At 43.5% G+C, this 16365-nt stretch overlaps 1 protein-coding gene across 3 annotated transcripts in view; it reads left to right on the top strand.

Annotated features, from left to right (window-relative positions):
• Window positions 1-16365, top strand: part of wnk4a (WNK lysine deficient protein kinase 4a) — a 74290-nt gene that overhangs the window by 47115 nt on the left and 10810 nt on the right. For all 3 annotated transcript variants that reach the window (XM_014179865.3, XM_014179864.3, XM_014179863.3), the window contains exons 3-13: window positions 332-504; window positions 821-1041; window positions 1345-1502; window positions 4176-4264; window positions 4456-4675; window positions 8074-8497; window positions 10467-10624; window positions 10800-10879; window positions 12179-12314; window positions 13110-13226; window positions 14290-14463. In XM_014179865.3, coding sequence (XP_014035340.3) covers window positions 332-504; window positions 821-1041; window positions 1345-1502; window positions 4176-4264; window positions 4456-4675; window positions 8074-8497; window positions 10467-10624; window positions 10800-10879; window positions 12179-12314; window positions 13110-13226; window positions 14290-14463 — 1950 coding nt within the window. The remainder of the gene's footprint in view (window positions 1-331; window positions 505-820; window positions 1042-1344; window positions 1503-4175; window positions 4265-4455; window positions 4676-8073; window positions 8498-10466; window positions 10625-10799; window positions 10880-12178; window positions 12315-13109; window positions 13227-14289; window positions 14464-16365) is intronic.

Genomic DNA, 16365 nt, shown 5'->3' with positions numbered 1-16365 from the left:
ATGTGTAGAAGTTCAAGTTTCTATGGAAAAATATAACTATGTAACACTGGAATCTGCTTCAGCAAGATGAATGACCAACGGTGGTAAAAATGTCAGTGGTTCTGTTTTTCCCTCCCTCTAGCTCTAGGACACACACGTTTTCATATTTTTCGACACAGCTTGATAAGCTTATAAATTCTGTATTGAGTCTTGATAATAAACTATAGTCACAAAGTCAGGCCTGATGGATGGAGTGTTGTGTGTGTTCCCTGCAAGATGCTCTGCCAATAGAATGGAATTCTGACTGTGTATGTAATCATTCTAGAATATATCTATTTTGTGTTCCGTGCAGACGCGTAAACTGACCAAGGTGGAGCGGCAGAGGTTCAGCGAGGAGGTGGAGATGCTGAAGGGTCTGCAGCACCCAAACATTGTCCGCTTCTACGACTCCTGGAAGGACAACTCCAAGGGCCTCAAGTGCATTCTTTTAGTCACCGAGCTCATGACCTCAGGCACCCTCAAAACGTGAGCTTGTCCTTCCTGCCCCAACCTGGCCTCAATACTCGTTGTGGTAGAGGAGACTGTTGTGCCTGTTTTGCCCCATTTCCTCCACAAATTTCTCCGTACAAATTCCTAGCGTTTTAATATTTTCTGTCTTTTATCATGATCATAGAATCTTCATAGAAAACAAGGGTTGATCAAAATAGTTTTCCATGTAGACTGAAAGATGGGTTCCTGATAGTCCTCTCTGGTCTGGCCTGTACTGTAGGTAAGGAAGGAGACCAGTTAGTATATGAGCCTCTTTAGGTGAGGCATACTAATAGCCTGTGTTTACCTGCAGGTACCTGAAGAGGTTTAAGGAGATGAAGCTGAAGCTACTGCAGCGCTGGAGCCGTCAGATCCTGAAGGGGCTCCACTTCCTCCACACCCGCACTCCTCCCATCATCCACAGGGACCTCAAGTGTGACAACATCTTCATCACCGGCCCCACCGGCTCCGTCAAGATTGGAGACCTGGGCCTGGCCACACTCAAAAGAGCCTCCTTCGCTAAAAGTGTCATTGGTGAGCACAGAGAGCCGATAATTTGATTTAGTTCTATATGTAATTCTATGTTGGGGAGTGTTTAAGGTCGCTATGGGATTCACCCAACTGGGGTCATCTAGTTTTAGGGATTCATTTCAAGTTTTAGTTGTTTGTAGTTTAGGTCCATTGCCCTTTCTAGATACTCATTATTAGATCACTCTGCCACAGATTCCAACCCTATGATGCATGCCCAGTGTAATGAAATGTCTGTCCCCTACAGAAGATTTGTTTGTGTATGTTTTCTTGTGATTGGTATTGACTTGTCTCTCTCCTTTCCTCCAGGTACCCCAGAGTTCATGGCTCCAGAGATGTATGAGGAGAAGTATGATGAGGCTGTGGATGTCTATGCCTTTGGGATGTGTATCCTGGAGATGGCCACCTCAGAGTACCCCTACTCCGAGTGCCAGAACGCAGCGCAGATCTACCGTAAAGTCACCAGCGTAAGTGGGAATATATGCAATTAGGCAGTCCCATTTATCCAAAGCGACTTACAGTAAGTAGTGCATGCATACATTTTCGTATGGGTGGCCCCTGCGGGCTCAAACCTCAAAACCCTCGTGGTGCAAATCCAAACGCCATGCTCTACCAAGTCAGCCACACAGGACCACAGTGGGACTCTCCTCTCTCCTTGCAGCGTTCTTCAATAGCGTAATTGTGCACCCGTTTGCTTTCCTTCCCTTGCACAATGGAAGAGACAAAACAACCTTCTGGATGGCCTGCGGATGTCCTGCAGATGTATGATCTTAATTTGGCCTGTATTGTCGCATCAAAATAATCCTCCATCAACAGGATTTGAACGTTTAGTCTATAATGTTGCTTGATCGGTGGGGCTATTACCTGGTCAAAATGAGGTTACATGAAAAGTGGAATACTTTTAATATAACCGTGTGTTAGTGTAGGTTTTCAGTTCATTTATGTAAATCACAAAGCTCATCTGCAGCAACAAAATAGTGATCAAATTAAGATCCTACATCTGTAGATTTCTGGATGAAATTTTGATGTTAGATTCCACTCTCCAGAAACAAAGTGGCCCCACGTGAAATTATGAAAGCACCATTTAAAAAAAAAAGTTTTGTTAAAGATCCAATGCAGCCGTTTTTATCTCAATATCAAATAATTTTGGGGTAACAATTAAGTACCTTGCTATGATTTTTTTCAATTAAAATGGTCAAAAATAAACAAAAATAGCTTCTTAGGAAAGAGCAATTTTTCAAGCAAGAATCTTGCTAGGACTGTCTGGGAGTGGTCTGAGCGCACAGACTCCCAAAGATTTCCAGCTGGCAGGCAAACACTGGAATACATTTCTGAGTGACTTTGCATAGGCGCTTTGTTGTGTTTTTTTGTGGGACTGTAAAAAAAATACCCGGAACATAAAATAGCGTTATTAAATGGTTCCCATGCTTTTAAAATAACGGTTCTGTTCCAGAACAGTATAGATAACTTTCGTTCCCGGTTCTGATTCTGTTCCAAGAACATTTTTGTTATTTTCCAGTTTTCGGTTCTGTTCCCTGAACTGGCGCAAACTCTATGGCTACGTCTAAAATGACACCCTATTCCCCATATGGGTCCGGTTAAAGGTAGTGCACTGTATAGGGAATAGGGTGCCATTTGGGCGCATACTACTCTCAAAACCTTATTAAATCAATCCAGAAGTAAGTAACTCGATGAAAGGCCAAGCTTCTCCCTGACAGAGGTGTTTACTACTCAGAGAGGGAGTCAGTAATGACAGGAACCTCTACATTGAGAGCTGTGTTCTTGGGCTTTGGGCTGGAGCAAACAAGGTGGTGACGCCACAGTGGGTTTGGGCAGGCGATGGTAGAATGATGTGTTTTGAAAATGACGTCTGCATTCTACACAAACAGCGCCTTTCTTTCTCTCTCTCTCTCTCTCTCTCTCTCTCTCTCTCCCCCCGTCTCTCTCTCTCTCTCTTAAGACAGACAGCAGAGCAAACAGAGCCTTGTAGAGGCTGTAGAGTGGGTCTGAGAGAGTGTATTGGTCATAACTGCAGGTTACTGTAGGCGTCTCTGATCGGTCGCCACTCGCCATCCATAAAGTCAATGTTCCATAAACAACTAAAAGGACCTACTCAGGGGAGTCTGGGGCCTTTACCTGTCAGATTACCGCTGCTAGCCTGAACACGTTTTAAATATAATGTCACGTTCTAACATATTATTCTGTTAGATTCACAAGCAGAGACATTATGACCACTGTGCAAGTATGCAGTGCATTCGAACAGAGTCAGATCAAAAGAGAATACTCAATTGGTTTGCTTGCTTGTATACTGTCTGTTCCTTTGTTAAATTCATAAGCCATAGGGATATTATAATTATAGTGGAGGCCAATTGAAGGGCAGTGTCCTTTGTGGTCCTTTCTTGTAATCAAGTGTTTGTAAGAGTTGAAGCGATGTAGAGAAAAGGGTCCTTTACAGCTCGATCCTCTGTCTCAGAATAAATAGGCTATCAAGGAAAATGCAGGCCTGTGTCTGCCCCTTGGCAAATCGCAAACATAACAAGTCAACATTGTTGCACAATTACAACAATTTATACCAGCTAACCAACCAACAACCTTTATTTACCCAACGGTTTTATTTGAATGTTAGAATAAACATGGGGTAACATTAGGACAGCTGTGATGTTAACCTTGGCTGTTTAAAACACGAGGGGATTTGCTTCATTCTCTTATCAGCGTTGTCTCAGGGAGATTGAAACAGTTGCCGACCCATAATGGACTGCTCACTGCGCTGCACTGATGAGAGACAGAGGTCTGCATTCTTTTTGTAGCCACACTGCCCTTTAAAAGGACAACACTAACACGACCAGATAAACAGACTCTTTGGTCTTTCCCATTTCCTTGCCCCCCGTCTCTCTCTCTCCCTCTCTCTCTCTCTCTCTCTCTCTCCCCAATCACTGTTGTGAGTTCACTATCATGAGGGAGGAATGTCTTACATGTTTCTGTGAGGCAACATCTGAGAAAGCACATACTTTGACCCTATCTATACATTCTCCTATATTACTCTTATGTCCCCTAGGTTACCATTGGTTACCATATGTTACCTTCCATTTTAAACCAAGCAGATAAATAACCAATGGTAACCAGATTGCTTCTCCTCACAGGGGATGAAACCAGACAGTTTTTACAAAGTCAAGGTTCCAGAGCTCAAAGAGATCATCGAAGGATGTATCCGGATGGACAAAGATGAAAGGTATTGGGCTATTGGGCTTCTCATAATATCCTTACATTACATAAAACATATGAGACATTACACAAATGATGAAATTAAATTCTGGTCCTTCTGCTAAGAAAACTATATATCAAATCCTTTGGTGTTCAATTAATGTGTCAAATTAAAAGGAATTTATTGAATTTAATAGTTGTATTATTCCTTTACCTCAGGTACACCATCCAAGACCTGCTGGAGCACACGTTCTTCCAGGAAAACAACGGCGTCCATGTTGAGTTGGCTGAGGAGGACGACATGGTGAAGTCAGGCCTGAAGCTTTGGCTCCGGATGGACTACACCAAGAAACTCCATGGGAAGTACAAGGACAACAACGCCATTGAGTTCCTGTTCGAACTCTACAAGGACGTGCCAGAGGAGGTGGCGCAGGAGATGGTGAGCAGCTCACGTTTCAAGTTGCAAGTTTTTTTGCCATACTGCATGTAATACATATGTTGTAAGTCTTACTCAGAGCAGAGCTCTCAGCAGAGCATTGAATGATTAAATGATAAAGCTGAGATTTATCTACGGTAAGATTGGTATACTATATCCACTCCCTTTGGTACCACTCATGAGTTGATCTCTGTTTCAGTAATAGGCTGTGTGGGAAAGCTATATGACCTACCACTGTAGGCTGGGTATATTCCCACTACACTTGACCTTCGCAGTTACCTAACATCATGGCCTCTTTTACCTTTACTTCCCCTACATTAATGATTAAAAGAAGGGTTTCCAGTTGTGGCTCTCACAAGCTAAGGACCAGTGGAAACAACTTAGGTGTAATACTATAGCTATTATGCAAGTAGGTAGTAGAATCAGCTTACATATTGTTGGAGTGTCGGTGTTGCACCAGGTGAAAACACAGCCATTCTTATTTTTAGAGACAAACAAAAAAGTTACACTTACATATCCAGACACTGTATGTATAGATAGCGAACCATACAGTGGTGATAATGAGTACAGGATGAGTTGAAGAATGAATATCCTGTATGGATTCTGATGATATAGATATTGTATTTGCCAGTGGTGGAAAAAGTACCCAGTTGTCATACTTGAGTAAAAGTAAAGACACCTTAATAGAAAAAGTGAAAGTCACCCACTAAAATACTACTTGAGTAAGTCTAAAGGTATTTGGTTTAAAATGTACTTAAGTATCAAAAGTAAAAGTAAAAGTATAAATCATTTCAAATTCCTCATATTAAGCAAACCAGTCGGCACCATTTTCAGATTTTTTTTGTTGACGGATAGCCAGGGGCACGCTCCAACACAGACATATTTACAAACTAAGCATTTGTGTTCAGTGAGTCCGCCAGATCAGAGGCAGTAGGGATGACCAGTGATGTTCTCTTGATAAGTGTGTGAATTTGACCATTTTCCTGTCCTGCTAAGCATTCCAAATGTAATGTACTTTTGGGTGCCAGGGAAAATGTATGGAGTAAAAAGTACATTATTTTCTTTAGGAGTACAGATACCTCAAAAAACTACTTATATAGTACTTTAAAGTATTTTTTACTTAAGTACTTTACACCACTGCTATTTGCAACAGACCCCAACCAGCAAACACAAGGAATCTAATAAAACATAGTTTATGATTCGATTACAATTGTGGACACACACTGACATATGCTTAGCTCATGAAGTGAAGTGGATCCGGCAGCAGACAGTCTGTCAAGGGCACAGGTCAGCGTTTAATCATCAGCGGTAGAAATGTGAGAGGAGAGCATGGCTCATGAAGATAGCGGAGGTCAGGGCTTTAATAATATAATGGCTGTCTCTCGTACAGGATGCATTACGAAGCAGCTTCTCCTTGGGTGAGTCACAAATGGCACCCTATTCCCTGTATAGTGCCCAACTTTTTACCAGGGCCCACACACTAAGGGTGCTATTTGGGACATAGCACTTGTGTCCTCCAGCCCCTTTAGCAGAGGTCACTTTTAATGAGAAAGACCCGGCCTGGCCACCAGCCACAATTCCATACATGTAGCCTTTTCATCAAGATCCCATTTATTATCATCCAGAACTGGGTTTTCCTAACTCGGTCCTGGGGCCCCCCCTGGGCGCACGTTTTTTACCCTAGCACTACACAGCTAATTCAAATAACCAACTCATCATCAAGCGTTGATTATTTGAATCAGCTGTGTAGTGCTTGGGCAAACATCAAAACATGCATCCTCCGGGGGGGGGGACTGGGGGGGGGGACCGGGGGGGGGACCGGATTTGGGAAACCCTGCTCCAGGACATATAATATGGGTTATGGCAATCTAACTGCGTAGTCTGACTAGGTGTTGAGCGAGGGTGGGAAGAGAGAAGGGAGGCAAATGACCAACTTTTGGTACATCCCAAATGGCACCCTATTCCCTTCCAAACTCATTCCACGGAGGGCCACGTGTCTGCGGGTTTTAGTTTTTTCCTTTCAATTAAGACCTAGACAATCACGTGAGGGGAGTTCCTTACTTATTAGTGACCTTAATTCATTACAAGGGTGGAGCGAAATCCCGCAGAACAGTGGAATGAGTTTGACACATGCCCTATATAGGAAATAGGGTGCTATTTGGGACGCAGTCCTTGTCTTCCCCGTCGGTCTGAGACTGGAACACTGTGTTCTGAGTGGGACAGGTTTGGATGTAACATAATCCTTTAAAGGTCCACTGTGATTTACAGCTGTATTTTTTACATTGATTCTTGAAGAATATCAAAGGGCCCCAGATCAGCCCCTCCATACATAGACAGCATCTGCTCAATACATATTGATTATCTACACAGCAAATGACAAGACTAGCATCCTGTCCAGGGGGTGTACAGGTCTACTATTTTAATTTGATCACTGTTGTTGCAGAGAATTTTCCTGCACGGCAGGAAATGCAAACTTGTAGTGTATTCAAGCTTTAAAAAAGCTTCTGAAGTTTATAATTTCCCCTTTAAATTGTCAGACTTGAACAAAAAAAAAAATCAACCCTGCAAGAATGTCAATTTATTATAATCCACATCATAATTCACATGTCCTGTTGCTGCAGGATTATTTTCCTGCTGTGAGAAACTGGTCAAATTAAGATAGCATATGTATATGTGTACTTATGTACATCAAGCTGTCTCATGCTACAGAAACAGGAGGTAGGCTCCTTCCCTATGAGCCTTTCTAAATTTACATTTGAGTAAATCAAGTAGAAGGGTGGAGCAAAAACCCGCCGACACACACACCCTGACAGACACTCGTGCCTTGCTCAAGGGCACATCAACAGATTATTCACTGAGTCGGTCAGGTTTTCAAACCAGCATCCTTTCAGTTACTGGCCCAATGCTCTTAACCACTAGGCTACTGGCCACCCACTGGCTCAGACAAGGCATACACAGCCGTAATGAGCTTGTCGTCTTTTCATTTCATGTTGTGTGATGTACAGATGTTGGATCTTAATTGGATCACCCTGTTGCAGGAGAACTTTCCAGCACAAAATGTAAAACATGTGGTGTATTCAAGGTTTTAAAAGACTTCTGAAGTTTTAAATGTCCACTTCGAAATTTCAGAAGAGATTTTCCCTTACAAAAAATGATCAACGTAATCCACATAATAATTCACATTTCCTGTTGCTGCAGGATTATTTTCATGCTGTAGCAAATGGGCTCAAATTAAGATCCTACATCTGTACAGTACAGAACAGCAAGGTTAGGAAGTGCATCAGACCTCGATGAGTTATTCTTTTCACAGACAGTGCTAGTTCATGGGCCGTGAAATGTTCCCTGGTTGTCACACTATTGTGCCCTGACTTTGATATGTACCTTCCTTGTCTGTCTCCCAGGTGGTGCTGGGCTTCGTGTGCGAGGCCGACTTCAAGCTGGTGGCCAAGGCCATCCGGGACCGTGTCAACGCCATCAAGCGCCAGCGGGAGAAACTGCGCCGCCTTGCAGAGAAGAAGAAAGAGGCCATTGAGGAGGAGCCTGAGCCTGCACTGCAGCCGCCCTCCCCGAAGATCAACAGGTCTCCATCAATGTTGGAGACTCCTCAGTGCCCCATCCTCGTCCCCACCCCAACCCCCACCCCTGCCCAGAGCCAGGGTCAGACCCCCCCAAACCCTCTGACCCACACCCTGTCCCCTGTCAACAGCTATCTAAACTTGGGCATCAATGCCAGCTTCATCCCTGAACCAGAGGAACCAGAGGAACCAGAAGCAGACCAGCACCAGCACTTCCAGGTCCACCACACCAGCTGCTCCTCGGCCAACTGTGAGAACACTTAACCTTCAGCTGATTTAGGCTGTGTCTGCGTCCCTAATGGCACCGTAGTCCCTATATAGTGCACTACTTTTGACCAGGGGCCATAGTAGTGGACTATATAGGGAATAGTGTGCCATTTGAGACACATAATTAGACTGTATCACATGTCACAGTCTCACTGGTCAACAAGGTCTATTGTCAACCTTGACACCGGGTGTGGAGTTCTAATAGCCCTGTGAGGTTATAAAAGCAATGTCCATTATGGCAGTATTTGGCAGTATTTGTTGATTTCATAACTGTTGTTGTGCTGAATGGCCCTGACTAGGCCCTGAGAGAATGAAATGTGAGCCTGAGGATAACGTAATTATTCAGTCCTAGATGGTCTTACCTCTCTAGTCGAGTGTGTGCGTGTGTGCGTGTGTGTGTTCGTGTGTTCGTGTGTGTGTTTGTGTGTGTGTGCGTGTGTGTGTGCGTTCGTGCGTATGATTGTCCTCAAATGTTTTCTAGTGACCAGCAGGAAGACTATTAAAACTCTCTTTGACTGCAGGTCCCAAATAATTCAGGTTAATCTAGTTTAAATATTGGAGCTGCATTCTTCCACATTTGTCATTGTGTACTCACCATTGTGTTAATCAATAGTGAATCCTCTGAGACCTCTCCGTGTGTGCACACTAATCAAAATTGTTGGGTTAAAAACAACCCAATTTGGGTTATTTGGTAAACCAGCGGTGGGTAAATATTGGACAGAACACAGGCTGGGTTATTTTGACTCAGCCATTTGGGTTGCGTGAATAACCCAACATGTTGGGTTGTTGGGAATACCCAAACATGGGTTAATTTCATTTTCTATTGGGTTTTTATTCACTTTTATTTATTCATTTATTCATTTTTATTCACTTTTATTCATTTTATTCACTTTCATTCTGGGATGAATGTAATCCATAGGTTATTTTCAGGCCTGGCCCATAAGTGGCATGGCTTTCATGTAGTTGTTTTTGGCCAGCCATGAGAGTAAATGTAATTCCTGTTAGTCATGTTAAGTTTGTACACTGAACAAAAATATAAACACAACATGCAACAATTTCAAAGATTTTACTGAGTTACAGTTCATATAAATAAATCAGTCAATTGAAATAAATAAATTAGGCCCTAATCTATGGATTTCACATGACTTGATCACAGATACCTTAAAAAATGGCAGGGGCATGGACCAGAAAACCAGTCAGTATCTGGTGTGACCACTAGTTGCCTCATGCAGCGCGACACATCTCCTTCGCATAGAGTTGATCAGGCTGTTGGTTGGGTTGTAACCTGTGGAATGTTGTCCCACTCCTCTTCAATGGCTGTGGGCAGTTGCTTGATAAGCCTTATTAACACTACAAAAGTTCCAGTTGTTCAGCCTTAAAGGGGCAATCAGCAGTTGCTACATCCATTTTTGGACTTAAATAATGACATGTACCCATTGATTCTTGAAGAATATAACTTAGAAATGCCTCATGAGCCTAGTTCAACTGTCGTACACCATCAGAACCCAAAATATAAGCTTGTTTTGCTACAATGTTTGTAAACAAAGTAAATGTATACAAACACTGGTTAAAACTTTTAACATCATGGATGGTCAGTCCTTACAGAAGGACTGACCATCCATACATAAGGACTGACCATCCATGATATCAAACCAGAATTTGAGAGTGGTTACATTTCTCCAGCCCCATCCCTCAGCTTTTTACCCACCATCAACAACCCAAGCTTCCTGTTTTAAAAGAGAACAATCCAACTAAGTGACCCTATGCCTGCAACCCAGCAGTTGAGTCAACAGCCCAGCATTTTTTACAGTGTGCGTGCGTGCATGCGTCTGTATGTGTGTGTGTGTATGTGCGTGAATGCGTTCTTTTGTGCGTGCGTGTGTCAGTCAGTCAGTGAATGCGGCCCTGCCTGGTCAGTCACATGCTCATGTTTCGTGTGTTTGTTGTAACAGCTGACTGTGAGACAGACGGCTATCTCAGCTCCTCTGGCCTCCTGGACCCCCTGGAGACAGCGGTCAGCCTCAACGGGTCAACCCTCAACGGGACTGGGACTACCGCCCTCAATGGACACCCTCACCACCACCCCATCCCAGCCCTTCGATTTCCCTCTGTGAGTGAATGGGACAAATAGTGAGCTAGTTATCCAAGTGTACGAGTAGTAGAGAGGGGATGACTAGCAACTCTACCTCAACTGTCCCTGCTTATTTTTGAATTACCGTTATTCACTATGTTTCTGTGACTGTTGCCTTATGCTTAATTGTGCCCTCTCCTTTTCCCGCTTGTAGAGTATTGCAGTATTGGGTAATACGGAGCATGGACACTCTGGAGGACACCCTCCCAGCGGCTTCACCTCACCTGTGGACAGGTACTCTCCTCAGCCTCTTCCCTAGAATAAATACTTTGTCTATTTTTATTAGAACGAGACATTCATCTCCTGCCATTCCCATCACCCCCAGACACACACACGTACACACACTCACTGAGAGGCACAGGGTCAGTCAGTGCCGCGTTCTTTGAACTGTTTTTGGATGTGCTTCCAACAGCAGTGGAATAGACAAACAGACCCCCAGTCGCCGAGTTCCTACTGGACCCTCTAACCTCTAGGCTTCCTATGCCTCTGTACACATCTGTGTGTCCGAATAGCAGACTGATCTGGGGGAAACAACAGCCTCTCCCCAGTCTAGTGATTGAAGCACAATGGACTTTGAGGTTTCTGTCTGTTTTACTTTAGTATCAGATGTTTCTGGCCAGGGGGTGTTTGTGTGTGCGTGCGTGCGTGAATGCGTGAATGCGTGCGTGCGTCTGTGTGTGTTGTCATCTGGTGCCCATTCTGTCTAAGGTATTTTGTGTTCCAAAACATCTTCAGCATGCACTACTTATGATTCTATACATAGCAATTAGAAAGATGATACTTTAGTTACCAAGTGGGAAATACATTTTTACAGTTAGTCAGCAAAAACACTACTTAAAAACTGAAACCCGACACCAACACATAAAACCAAACAAGTATGTCATAAACAAGAAGAACGTAAACAAAAACATTTCCATTTCCCCGTGTCCTCCGTCCTGAGTGGGTGAATAACCAGTTTTGTCCACCGTGAACTGAAGTTACCCAAAAGTACTTCAGATGTTAGAGAATGGTTAGAAAGCTCAGTGGAACCTGCCAAGCAGTAGAGTGTCTGTCTGTAAATCTTTGCTGAAGTAGTGGATGGAGGGAGGGAGGGATAAATCAGGGACCACGGCACTAAGAGACCCAGAGGACTGAATTTAAGCTTTTTAAAACGTACTGCATGTCCCAGGCTGTGCAACTTTCACTTTTTCATAATATAAATACTACACTGCTGAACGGAATATGTGGATTTGGTGTTCCTTTACTATGACTGTGTACTTGTTTTCTATAGGAGATTTGTCCCATTTGCTGTAGGCCCATATTACAGCACACTGATGTTTAATATATCCTCACATTGGGCTTTATTTGGCATATATATTTGGCATGCATAACAGTCTAGCTCTGTTTCTGACCTAAAACTTGACAGGTGGTTATTTCTATTTCCTCCTAATAGCATAGCATGTATTAACTCATAAATGGCTGCAACACAAAATGCACCAGTAGTGTTATGGCGGTTATGACACAAATTCACTAACACACCAATCATCTTCACAGCTACGCCTCCGACATGATCTCGGGTTTGAGTGACGGCTACGAGGGCCTATCAGAGAGGAGCGGCAAGACTGTTGCCAAGCGCATGGCTGGCAAGCTGTTCCGGAGGAGGGCCCGTTCAAGACTGCGCATCACTGGGGTAAAGCAAATCAATGAATCAATCAAGACTATTCTATACAAGTGATTGTCAAGTCTAGTTGTCAAGTCCAATGTTAGGGCCCATCCCAAATGGCACCCTATTCCCTACATAGTGGAGGAATAGGGTACCAATAGGGTGCCATTTGGATATGCATAGTTTGCAGTGTTTCCCCTATAATAATTTAGCAGCGGCGCCCAATAAATTGTCGCCACCACTCAAAATAATATGATTACATTTCATTATTTTTGATGATATTCTGACGAGACACTCTTAAGCATTTTATGCATGTTTTTTTTTCAATGATTCAGCCTATTTATTCAAAGCCTCTATGCTGCATCAGTTGGGCTACAGGTTGAAATGCTTTTAAAGGGAAAATTATATTTCAGATGGTGTCAACATAATTCAATTTTCATTCATTTTGGGGTAGAATATCCTTTAAAAAGTAACCAGAAGTGACATTATCACAGTCGTTATACAAAAAAAGCGTGGTTATTCAGTTTATGCAAGCACCATGCTCTACCAACTGAGCCACACAGACCATGCTCACCCTCATACACATACAGTAGGTACACGTATGCATACACACGCACGCACGCACGCATGCACACACACACACACACACACACACACACACACACACACACACACACACACACACACACACACACACACACACACACACACACACACACACACCTGAGAGTGCTTTATCTTTGTTCTACTGCTACCCCAGTGTCTTTATATTCTACATAACATAAACAAACTAACACTGGTGGATGGTGTCTCTATGTGCAGCTCTCTGACAAAGATGACCGGGTGGTGGAGTGTCAGCTGCAGACTCACAATGACAAGATGGTTACCTTCAAGTTCGACCTGGACGGAGACAACCCAGAGGACATTGCAGCTGTCATGGTTTGTTGTCACCTCTAGGATGTGAATAGCCTTAGGTCATTTAGGGATTTATTTAATGACAGTCATATTATTATCTCTGTGTAAAAGACTCATTATGCTGAAGGAAGAGTCTATAAACGCAGGAGAAAAGAAGCACTATAAGCTTATCTTAATGATACTCCTATCTACTCCTATCTCACACAGCAGCACAGACTCTACGTCCCACTTCCAGTTAAAACACTCTTGTCTCTGTGTTTCTGTGTCATGTAGATTTATCTTGGTTAGGGGGTTGTGTGGCAAGAAGATAAGCAGTTTACACACGTGCCATTTTAGTTAACACGTGTGTCTCATTTTATTTTGATTACGAACTTGGGGAGTTTCTGGCGTAAAGATACACAAAGCACGTAGGCATGATGAGGTAGTGGTATTTTCGGCTTCTGTTGGTGGTAGATTCCAGAACTTTGTGTTCACTGAGTGTTCTGTTTATTCCAATTCTGATTGAAACACAGTGAGCTTTTGTTTAGGCCAGTCTTGGCACAGAGCTGGTCAGGTCTCATAAATGCCCCTATTAGTGCAGCACACCAGCACTATACGAGCTGAATTAAGACATACTGATAGGAGAGCCAGCCCATTCACCACACCCCACCACCCAACCACCCCACCACCCAACCACCCCACCACCCCACCACCCCACCACCCCACCACCCAACCACCCAACCACCCCACCACCCAACCACCCCACCACCCCACCACCCAATCACCCCACCACCCAACCACCCCACCACCCAACCACCCCACCCACAATTCACAGAATCTGCACAACATAGACTCAGACTGCTTCAACAAATTAGCATACTATGAAGGTTGGACAAGAAGCCACTTATGACGCAAAACACAATAACTGAAGATGGAAGGACAGATGGATGGACGGAAGGATGGACAAAGAGACAGACAGGCATGCAGACAGGCAGGCTGGCAGACAAACAGACATATATTATCAATGTGTTATTATTAGGTTATTAATGTTATAAAAATGTTGTTATTCATATGTTATTAATGTGTTAATTGCGTCTGTATTTTCCAGGTTCACAATGAGTTCATCCTGCCAGCGGAGAAGGAGGGGTTTATCCAGCGCATAGGTGACATCATCAAGAGGGCAGAGGCTCTCATGAAGGAGCACAAGGTCCACGTGGGTGGCGGCCACGGAGGACCACGCCCACAACACCACAACGGGGTCAACTCACTGTCCACGTCCCAGGTAAGTACCACTACTAGTACCAGTACCAATACCAGCTCTGGGTTCCCACATCATCAAAACCATTTCACTGACTTTCAAATGTTCAAATGTTCACAGACTCTGTGTCATCATGGTATGTACTACTAGCTATGTGATTATATATTGAGGAGGAGTTTTATGTGAATTGGGTGTGAATCCACCTGTGGAGGATCTTTTAATTTCCTTTTGCGGTCAATGCATAGGGAGCTATAGTGAGCTATATGGAGCTTTAGGGAGATGTATGGAGTATTAGCAAGCTATAGGGAGCTTTAAGGAGCTATGGGGAGCTATGGGGAACTTTAGGGAGCTTTATGGAGCTATAGGGAGCTTTAAGGAGCTATAGTGAGCTATATGGAGCTATAGGGAGCTTTATGGAGCTATAGGGAGCTTTAAGGAGCTATAGTGAGCTATATGGAGCTATAGGGAGCTTTGGGGAGAGATATGGAGCATTAGCGAGCTATAGGGAGCTTTAAGGAGCTTTGGGGAGCTATGGGGAGCTTTAGGGTGATATATGGAGCATTAGTGAGCTATAGGGAGCTTTAAGGAGCTTTGGGGAGCTATAGGGAGCTTTAAGGAGCTATAGGTAGCTATGGGGAGAAATATGGAGCATTAGGGAGCATTAGGGAGCTATAGGGAGCTATATGGAGCTTTAGGGAACTATGGGGAGCTTTGCAGAGCTATGGGGAGCTATGGGGAGCTTTAGGGAGATTCAGGGAGCTATAGGGAGCTTTAAGGAGCTATAGGGAGCTATGGGGAACTATAGGGAGCTTTGGGGAGCTATGGGGAACTATGGGGGGCTTTAGGGAGTTATAGGGAGCTAAAGAGAGCTATAGGGAAAGTAGGGAGCTTTAGGGAGCTATAGGGAGATTTGGGGAGCTTTAGGGAGATTTAGGGAGCTTTAGGGAGCTTTATGGGGCTATAGAGTGCTATAGGGAGTTATATGGAGCTATAGGGAGTTATGGAGCTATAGGGAGTTATGGAGCTATAGGGAGTTATGGAGCTATAGGGAGCTTTATGGAGCTATGGTGAGCTATAGGGAGCTAAGGCTATATAATAAAGTCATACAGTGAGGGGGCATTTGTACGTTATACATTACATTAGTTTAAATATAATGCCCCCAGCTGTGCTTATCCTGGGCAGGTCATAAATATAGTAGAAGAGTGTGTTTAGTAGGGGCCTAGTGGGGAAAATGCCTAAGAGACAGATGTGGGTTAAGGAGTAATGGAGAAGGTGTGCTCAGAACAAAAGCAACTGGAGTAATACTGTAATCAGGACATGGTGGTACTAAAAAGCTCTTAAACCCCCATATAAATCCTATGACGTCATTAGTGGAAGTGCACCACCATGCCTCCCTCTTTCTTCTCCCACCCTACGGTGTGTACACTAAATCAAATCAAATTGTATTTGACACATGCTTCGTAAACAACAGGTATAGACTAACAGTGAAATGCTTACTTACCAACAATGCAAAAAGAAAAATGTAAAAAGAATATAAAGATAAAAACACAAGGAATAAAATACACAATGAGTAACGATAACTTGGCTATATACGCAGGGTCCCAGTACTGAGTGGATGTGCAGGGGTACAAGGTAATTGAGGTAGGTACTGTATGTACATATAGGTAGGGATAAAGTGACTGGGCAACAGGATAGATAATAGACAGTAACAGCAGTATACTGTAGGTAGGGATAAAGTGACTAGACAACAGGATAGATAATAGACAGTAACAGCAGTATACTGTAGGTAGGGATAAAGTGACTAGACAACAGGATAGATAATAGACAGTAACAGCAGTATACTGTAGGTAGGGATAAAGTGACTAGACAACAGGATAGATAATAGACAGTAACAGCAGTATACTGTAGGTAGGGATAAAGTGACTG

This window comes from Salmo salar, chromosome 28 (genome assembly GCF_965601325.2).
Source record: "Salmo salar chromosome 28, fSalSal1, whole genome shotgun sequence".
In the NCBI taxonomy this organism is placed as follows: Eukaryota; Metazoa; Chordata; class Actinopteri; order Salmoniformes; family Salmonidae; genus Salmo; species Salmo salar.
This window is presented reverse-complemented; position numbering and strand designations above follow the sequence as displayed.